Here is a 9,865-nt window from a genome sequence, read left to right as displayed (position 1 = left end):
TGCGGTTTCCAGTAAGTTTCTCAGACATACAGTCATTTAAAAGTACACGTTGACACAGAGGCGTCATGCCCATTCGAAGTGAGGGGGCACGTGCCCCCTCAGATTTCTGAGCCAAGTGGATTTTAAATGCAGCTTCCACACAACAAAAAATAAAAATATTGCCGAATACTATTTTTTATATATTTGATACAATCACAGCGGTGTGATTAGATCGTTCAGCGCACAGCATCAGCTGCTAAATTCAAATCTGCGTTCGCTGGCTGGCGCTGAGCCAGAGACAGACGCGTTTGTACAACGCTTCATGATAACCAATCAGAAACTATTCTGTTGCGCTTATGGATGCAATGGCCAATCAGAGACGTCCAGAAGAGTCATCACTGAAACGCAGTGTTTTGTTCACTTGCTCGCTGACTGAATTATTTAGCGAATTCTCTCATCAGAAACAACAAAAAGTGCAGATGTGCGTACGAATGTAAGTAAGATATTCGTTTCATAATGTAAAGTGCTTCAGTGATTTCAATGGGAGTTTTTGAGAGTGCCTGAACTCTGGCTAGACTGAATGAAAATGTTTTTTGATAATGTAAATGTTCTTTACTCTCTGTAAAATGAAAGTGTTAAAATAAGTAACTTAAATTATTGTTATTAAAATTTACATTAAATGCAAATTCATTCGTATTAAAAATATTTTATGGCATGATATGGCACTTAAGTAAAAAGTCGGGTTTTTATGTGTAGTTAATAGATTACACTACATTTCCATATATTGATCAAATAACAATCTATAAAGGTGCAAAACGCGTTTACCTACACATATTTGAGAAACGAGATATTTCCAGATATATTAAGCATGTTTGGAATTGTTTTGAATAAAAAGGAGAAATAAATAAATAAAAACAAATTAGCCTATATCAGTTATACAGTGTTTTCGTAGAAAACCCTGCGTTGACATCTGTTATTGAAGTAGCTACTGACCCAACCAATAGCAGCATCAGATAGGCCAATGCATGCCAACCGTGATAATAAGATAGCATGATTGACTGTATCAAAGGCTTTTGTTAAATCAATAAACAACGCAGCACATGATTTATGATCATCTAAAGCACTGATTATGTCATTAAGTACTTTCATAGTAGCAGTGGTAGTACTATGATTTTTTCGAAAGCCAGAAAAACAGATAGAATACTATTACTAACCAGGAATTGTGTTGTGACACGTGGTCTGCAGTTGTGAGGCTGCTTGGATGTATTCTCTGAAACGCCTTTTGTGATGGCTTATGGTAGAGAAATTAACAGTCAATTCAGGGGCAACAGCTCTTGGACATTCCTGCAGTCAGCATAGCAATTTCACGCTCCCTCAAAATTTGCGACATGTGGCATTGTGCTGTTTGATAAAACACATTTTAGAGTGGCCTTTTATTGTAGCCAGCCTAAGACACACCCAGGCATATATAGATATCTATAATTATTATAATTTATTTATTTTTTTTGCTAATATAAATATGAAAAAATATATACAGTGGTGTGCAAAAGTGTTGGCCCTTTCCTGATTTTATTTTTATTTATTTATTTTTGCATGTTTTTCACACTTGAATGTTTCAGATCATCAAACAAATTTAAATATTTACCAATTGACTTTGGTAGAAGTTGAAGTCATCACTTAGAATATTATTTGAGTAAAAGTCTTAAAGTATGTGATATTTATTGTACTTAAGTACAAAAGGTATTTTTTAAATTTTAAAGGAACTTAAGTATTAAAAATGAAAGCACAAGTAAATGCAAAATAAAAAAGAAGCAAATAAATAAATGTTCATACTTCCATTTTGTATTTTTGGGTAAGAATAAGAAGCACTTTATCTGTAGTGTCTTTAATTCCAACATAAGAAAACATTTCTGGAATCTGCATCTGAAATAGCATTTTGATTTACACAATCTAGGGGACATGGATTCATTTAAACTGCAGATACAGATGTATAAAAAGGCTGTATGTTTTGTTGTTTTTACTGAATCATTTATTCAAACGATTCGTTCAAAAAGCTGATTCATTCGATGAGTAAACACTGTCCATTGCTTAGAGATAAAAGCAGTGCTGTGATCTTTGTCTGGAACTATTTTTGTTGGCAAAAAAAAATATATATATATATTATGTCTAAAATGTAAGTCACTTATTGCTTTACTGAACTTGTATCAAATGATTACATTTACATTTATTCATTTAGCTGACGCTTTTATCCAAAGCGACTTACAATTGCTATTTATGTCAGAGGTTGCACTCCTCTGGAGCAACTGATTATTAAATGTGTTCATACATCTGCAGAAAAACTGTACTCTTTGTGTGGTATAGATTAAGTTAACAAGGCCTACATTAAATATAAAAATCATACAGAAGCATTTTTGCCGTCTACAATTTAGAAAGCCTGGAATATTGAGTTTTAATAGACTAATAAATCAATGTGTGTGCACTCTGTGTGTGATTTGATGATTTAGCCTATTTGATAAGTAGTAACAAGTATTTTTACCTCGTTACATTACACCACTGCACCCAGGCCTCATTACTGCCACATCTATTCACAATCAAGAAATCTCTTAAATAGGACCTGCCTGACCAAGAGATCCTCAAAAGCTAGACATCATGCCGAGATTCAAAAATCAGAAACAAATGAGAAAAAGTAATTGAGATCTATCAGTCTGGAACGTGGAGAACCTTCCCAGGATTGGCCAGCTGACCAAAATTACCCCAAGAGCACAGCGACGACTCATCCAAGAGGTCACAGAAGACCCCACAACAACATCCGGAGAACCGCAGGCCTCACTTGCCTCAGTTAAGGTCAGGGTTCATGAGCCCACCATAAGAAAGAGACTGGGCAAAAATGGTCTGCATGAGCTCCAAGACGAAAACTGCTGCTGAGCAAAAAGAACATAAAGACTCGTCTCAGTTCTGCCAGAAAACATCTTGATGATCCCCAAGACTTTTGGGAAAATACTCTGTGGACTGACAAGACAAAAGTTGAACTTTTTGGAAGGTGTGTATTCCATTAAGTTCATTCCATTAACTGCAAGTTATCGCAAACGCTTGATTGCAGTTTTTGCTGCTGAGGGTGGCCCAAACAGTTTAGGGGGCAAACTCTTCTCCACACAGGGCCATGTAGTTTTTGATTTTGTTTCCCCTTAATAATAAAAACCTTAATTTAAAAACTGCATGTTGTGTTCACTTGTGGTTATCTTTGACTGATATTTAAATTAGTTTGATCTGAAATATTAAAGTGTGACAAACATGCAAAACAATAAGAAATCAGGAAAGGGGCCAACACTTTTTCACACCACTCTACATGAATTAAACCGTTATATACTTCTATTGTTAAAATGTACAGAATTACTACAACCCGAATTCTGGAAAAGTTGGGACGTTTTTTACATTTTAATAAAATGAAAACTAAAAGACTTTCAAATCACATGAGCCAATATTTTATTCACAATAGAACATAGATAACATAGCAAATGTTTAAACTGAGAAAGTTTACAATTTTATGCACAAAATGAGCTCATTTCAATTTTGATTTCTGCTACAGGTCTCAAAATAGTTGGGACGGGGCATGTTTACCATGGTGTAGCATCTCCTTTTCTTTTCAAAACAGTTTGAAGACGTCTGGGCATTGAGGCTATGAGTTGCTGGAGTTTTGCTGTTGGAATTTGGTCCCATTCTTGCCTTATATAGATTTCCAGCTGCTGAAGAGTTCGTGGTCGTCTTTGACGTATTTTTCGTTTAATGATGCGCCAAATGTTCTCTATAGGTGAAAGATCTGGACTGCAGGCAGGCCAGGTTAGCACCCGGACTCTTCTACGACGAAGCCATGCTGTTGTTATAGCTGCAGTATGTGGTTTTGCATTGTCCTGCTGAAATAAACAAGGCCTTCCCTGAAATAGACGTTGTTTGGAGGGAAGCATATGTTGCTCTAAAACCTTTATATACCTTTCAGCATTCACAGAGCCTTCCAAAACATGCAACTGCCCATACCGTATGCACTTATGCACCCCCATACCATCAGAGATGCTGGCTTTTGAACTGAACGCTGATAACATGCTGGAAGGTCTCCCTCCTCTTTAGCCCGGAGGACACGGCGTCCGTGATTTCCAACAAGAATGTCAAATTTGGACTCGTCTGACCATAAAACACTATTCCACTTTGAAATAGTCCATTTTAAATGAGCCTTGGCCCACAGGACACGACGGCGCTTCTGGACCATGTTCACATATGGCTTCCTTTTTGCATGATAGAGCTTTAGTTGGCATCTGCTGATGGCACGGCGGATTGTGTTTACCGACAGTGGTTTCTGAAAGTATTCCTGGGCCCATTTAGTAATGTCATTGACACAATCATGCCGATGAGTGATGAAGTGTCGTCTGAGAGCCCGAAGACCACGGGCATCCAATAAAGGTCTCCGGCCTTGTCCCTTACGCACAGAGATTTCTCCAGTTTCTCTGAATCTTTTGATGATGTTATGCACTGTAGATGATGAGATTTGCAAAGCCTTTGCAATTTGACGTTGAGGAACATTGTTTTTAAAGTTTTCCACAATTTTTTTACGCAGTCTTTCACAGATTGGAGAGTCTCTGCCCATCTTTACTTCTGAGAGACTCTGCTTCTCTAAGACAAAGCTTTTATAGCTAATCATGTTACAGACCTGATATCAATTAACTTAATTAATCACTAGATGTTCTCCCAGCTGAATCTTTTCAAAACTGCTTTTGCCAACTTTTTTGAGACCTGTAGCAGGCATTAAATTTTAAATGAGCTAATTAAGTGGATAAAAGTGTAAAATTTCTCAGTTTAAACATTTGCTACGTTATCTATGTTCTATTGTGAATAAAATATTGGCTCATGTGATTTGAAATTCCTTCAGTTTTCATTTTATTAAAATTTAAAAAACGTCCCAACTTTTCCGGAATTCGGGTTGTAAGATCTACGATAAGAACACACAATAAATACTAACACAACAAAGATTATATTTCCCTTTTTGGTGGGATCTTGTGAGTGAGGTGGCCCAGTCTGTCAGCAATGTGCTCTGTTGCTAAACTCTGCTTTCATAGAAACTAAACGAAACTAAACTTGTTTGTCTTTGATAAATGTCATAATAAAAGCCTTTTTTTCATTGCTGCAGTAAGGACTCAAAAGTGTGGGACAGACACTTTTAGTAAAAAAAAAAATCATAAAAATGATCAGTAACAGTAAAAAAAAAAAAACACACAGTAAGATACTATAAATTAACGTATATTAAAAAATTCCATTTGAAATTGTCAAATAGTAATTCGATTGGCTTATTTTTTATAGATCTCAACATTGTGACCAGAGTTGTGTTTGGACCTATTAGTGCTTCATAATTCTATATTAAATCACATTAATTATGAATTATGTTTTTGTGTCAAGGTGTGTAATGACACTGCGAATATATTTCTAAAGCATCATACGAGAAATGTTAACGTAATAGTTGCTGTCTGGTGGAGTTTCAGACAATCCTGAGGAAGTAGCGATTTCCAAACTTTAGTTGTTATTTTTCTCGGTCTGAAAGAACCAACGACCCCAGAGGGTTAAGAGCGTCATCAAGATGTGTCCAGTTCTACGGTCTGGTAGTCCAGTATAAATGTGTTCATCTTTATTAATGAAAAAGATACAATAAGACATGGGTGCATATGTACAAAAACTAGTTTGGGAAGTAACAATGAAAAAGACCATTTTAACCAGTACATACAGCTATTCCCCTGAACTCTGGGTCACTTCTGTTCCTCTGACTTCAATTCTATGGGAGCTTGTTTCCACCACTGGATAAAAAAACATAACTGTGACTTTCTGTTTCTCCTCACAATTGTTTTTTGTTATCAAAACAAAAGAACTAATTGTGAGTGTAATTGACACTTTATTCTCAGAACTGTGAGGGGGGGGGGGGGGGGGTGCAATTCCCTTTCTTTTTTCTTTTGTGGTGGAAACAAGCTTCCATTCAATTCAGATTCATGAATGTGAACCCCTTTAAAACACACACACATTCCTATGAAGGTGTCCATTTCTCTGTCATTTCTAACCAGAAGTAGCCTGGGCTATTTGGTTCAAACTGAAGTTATGAGCTTAATATTAGGCTTGTCAATAGATTGAAATAATAACTAGTCTCATGATTATTGCAGTCACTTCTGTTTAAACAGTAGCTCACGGTTAGATTACAGCAGCTCATCTCGTCTTCGGTCAACCCAAGAGCCAGGAGCAAAGTGAAGTGATGGTGAAAACAAGCATATACATCACTGAACGAGTAAATGAAATAAACTGTGATCGAACAAGCACAGAAAACAACACCGAAGCACGACTGTTGCTGAGAATCTGTAGATGTTTGCATACAGACTTCTCTTAAATCTGTACACATGGTATTATGTCACTAGTATGAGCTGCAGAGGACCTCTCCCAAACCCACAGAGATCACATGAAGGGGTGTGAGGAACTCTTACCTGACGGGACACATTCACAACATACAGATTCATTACACATTTAGATTTTCAACACTACTCTTTAAAATCCGTCATTTATAAACGACGCTAAGAAAAATGCATTTAAAATACAATATCAATGTTCAACCAACAACATTTTTTTTTTTGTGATGTCAAATGACATCCCCCCCTCAACCAGTAAAATTAAAAATTCTTAGCCATGTGCTTCACATTTTTGGTAACTAAGTAGTAAAGGAGACATTAGCACATGTTCGGCTCCATAGCAAGCTCATTTTAGACTAGAAAACACATCATGTATTTACAATGTAAGTACTTTTTGGAGAGTACCCCAGAATGTAATTAGAAAGTGTGTGTATACTCTCCAATACAGAGGAAGACAGTAACTCGGGGAGAAGATTTGTTGAATAAATTATATTTGTTTTCTTTGTGCACAAAAAGTATTCTCGTGGCTTGAACCCCTGACGCACATGGACTATTTTAAAGATGTCTTACTATGTTTCTGGACCTGGGAACATTGCACTGCATTGCTGTCTATGGAGGATCAGAGCTCTCGGATTTCATCAAAAATATCTTCATTTGTATTACGAAGTTAAACGAAGATCTTACTGGTTTGAAACGATATGAGGGTGAGTAAATAATGACAGAACTTTTATTTTTGGGTGAAGTATTCCTTTAACTGGGCCTGGGCTTCACTGAGGACCGACTGGACCTGAGCTGACCTCAGTAGAGCAGGACACAAAGAGTCTGTCAGGCCAGAGCTGATTGTGCGGGGCTTTCGTCGTCCACCTGTGGCAGCGGAGGCGTCTGGCTCTGGTCTGTCGGGGCGTAGAAGAGCTCCAGAGGCTTGCAGAGCTTCCAGAACTTCTGGTTGACCAGCTCCAGCGTCAGCGAGCCGTTCAGAGTCTGAAAGACAGAGAGGGTGAGGACAGGCCGAGGCAGCTGGGATTGCTCTGACCGCAGCAGCGCTCGGACTCACGGTGAACTGTCCCGCTGCTGTGCTGATGTAGATGGTGAACTGCTTCTCGCTGACGTCCCGCAGAGCTCCCTCCGGCGTGCCGCTCGAGCCCTCCTCCAGAGCCACGCGCAGAGCCAGGTACTTCGACAGGTGGTCCACCGTGGCTTTGGCTGTGGTTTTGACATATCTGCGAGCAGAAGGGAGAAAGGTACACACGATTACATGTGACCGATGCGTGGTAAATCATGTTCTGGAGAAAAGATCTCATCCTGGCCTTAAAGTGGAAGTCTGGGTAGAGCCAGCTCTCGGAGGGATTGGGATGGTAATGTCGTTGTGCTAGACCAGTGGTTCTCAATCCTGTTCCTCGGGACACACAGCTTGGTCTCGAGTTCATGGAGCTGTTTCCTGATGAGCTGATGATCTGAATCAGCTGTGGGTCCCCAGGAACAAGTTTGAAACCATGTGCTACGCTGCTGTGAGCATGTAGGAAATACTGCTGCTGCACTTATGACATAAATAACACCCCTTAGCATACATAGCAGATCTACACAGGTGGAGCTGGGGAGGGTGGAGGGCTTCTGGGGTGCGCTGCACACTTCTCCCACAAGCAAGTTTTTGCCAATTATTTAAGCCAAGCATTTGAATGTTGAGCAGCGAGCTCATTGGCTACAGATACAGGAGAGAACCAATCAGAGGTGATGTGATGATGATGTCATTATGTCATACTGAGTCAGATCAGACTGCACCATCTAGAGTTTGAGTATTTCAACATTACTATGATCCACGGCACTGAAGGACAGTGTTTGTTCCTCAGTCACAGTTTGAACATGCAGGGTTTGTGAAGCTAACTTTCTGAGGCCTTTTTAAAGACCAAATGAAGAAAATCGAATAGAAAAGAAGAAAATAAAATAAGAAAAGCAAACTTGAATAGCTCTGTGTCCAACCACCAGATTTTAAAATCAAGACATTTACTGGAGAAGCAAAATGAAATCAAATAAGATGTATACCAAAAAATATCAACTTAATTCAAAGGTAAAACAAGTTTTCATTCCCTACTGGCAGATATTAACTCAGTTTTGTCAGAAACTTCATTTTGCATCACAATTAAACATGTCTTGATTTAAGGATGTCTAGATTTTATTTCTTTTTTTATTGGAAAACAAAAATATTGAGGAAAATATTCAGGTTTTGCAGTGCAGGCAACATTTAATGCCTTGGCTCTCAATATATTTGACACTTTCTGCTCTGATTTAAAAGGGGTGGTTGATTGTGATTTCCCTTTTTTTGGTTAACTTTAGTTTGTGTGCAATGTTGCTGTTTAAGCATAAACAATATCTGCAAAGCTATGATGCTGAATTTGTCATAGTTGGGTTATATTCAAGAGCAGTGAATGGGAGAGTACCACACATAAATGTTTTGTATTCCCATTTGCTCAAATAGCAAAAGAAAACTCCCCGAAGTGTTTTCATGACTTTTAAAAGAGTCTGATAACGTCAGTCAGAAGAGAGAACGATGTTAAAAGTACCGTTCCTCTCATAGATGCTACATTAGAAACACCCTCACATTGGTGTCAACTAGTTTTTTTTAGGTTTTTTTTGATGCAAAGGTGATATAATACAAAGTGTACTGTTATAAATGTACATAGATTTTTAAAAACTCATTTCTGAACAGGATTTACGATGCTGATGACCGTTAAACGTGTCATCACAGTCTAGTGAGAGGAGTCCATTGCCTGTCATAGTAAGGGTCATGATGTTTCGAATCACAATACACTGGGCCAGCGAACCAATCTGAGCTGTATTTAGGAGGAAGTGGTTTCATAGAAACAGGAAGTCCGTTCAAAAAACAATGGAGACAGTGGCTTAGAACAAATGTTGAAGTTGAAGCATGAAGAAATGTTACACTGCACTCCATAAACACAGCCAATCCTAGAGTAAAAGCAGCCGAGCACCCTTTAAGGGCAGGTTTGTGAGGAAGCCTGCTGTACCGTGTCTGGCTGTACTGCTGGCGGCTGACCAGCAGGGGATGAGGGCAGAATATGAGCTCGATCTCGGAGCGCTGCGGCGCAGGAGCAGGAGCAGGAGCCTCGGCCCCGGAGTCATCAGACGCTCTTCTGGTGCGGCTGGGGCCCGGCTCCGCAGCACAGCTGGTGTCCTGAGAGACCTCGTCCTCACCGCCGCTGAGCGTGGCGTTCTCGCTCTCCGGATGCAGCTTACGCACACGCTGAGCTCTGAGACACACCACAGAGAAACACTCATACCCACTTCACCTCTGAAGAACTACAACACACTTCTCAATACTAAACTCACCTCTCCTCCTAACCATCTTTCAGTGTGACACAGCAGCTCATTTCACAACACTTCATTAATGTCATTCTTTCATAACACTGGCAAACAAACACTCTAACACTACAACCTAACATCAG

The 9,865-nt window shown here is 39.0% G+C and overlaps 1 protein-coding gene across 1 annotated transcript in view; it reads right to left on the bottom strand.

Moving 5' to 3' along the window:
• Window positions 1-7,032: 7,032 nt before the first annotated feature.
• The window catches only part of LOC132144815 (E3 ubiquitin-protein ligase RING2-A-like), a 9,862-nt gene continuing 7,029 nt past the window's right edge, over window positions 7,033-9,865 (bottom strand). Inside the window, exons 5-7 of the mRNA XM_059555385.1 lie at window positions 9,428-9,670; window positions 7,462-7,627; window positions 7,033-7,388 (exon numbers count right to left, since the gene is read on the bottom strand). Of these exons, the coding sequence (XP_059411368.1) occupies window positions 7,233-7,388; window positions 7,462-7,627; window positions 9,428-9,670 (565 nt within the window). The 3' untranslated portion in view covers window positions 7,033-7,232. The remainder of the gene's footprint in view (window positions 7,389-7,461; window positions 7,628-9,427; window positions 9,671-9,865) is intronic.

Source organism: Carassius carassius, chromosome 8 (assembly GCF_963082965.1).
Source record: "Carassius carassius chromosome 8, fCarCar2.1, whole genome shotgun sequence".
NCBI classification, from domain to species: Eukaryota; Metazoa; Chordata; class Actinopteri; order Cypriniformes; family Cyprinidae; genus Carassius; species Carassius carassius.
This window is presented reverse-complemented; position numbering and strand designations above follow the sequence as displayed.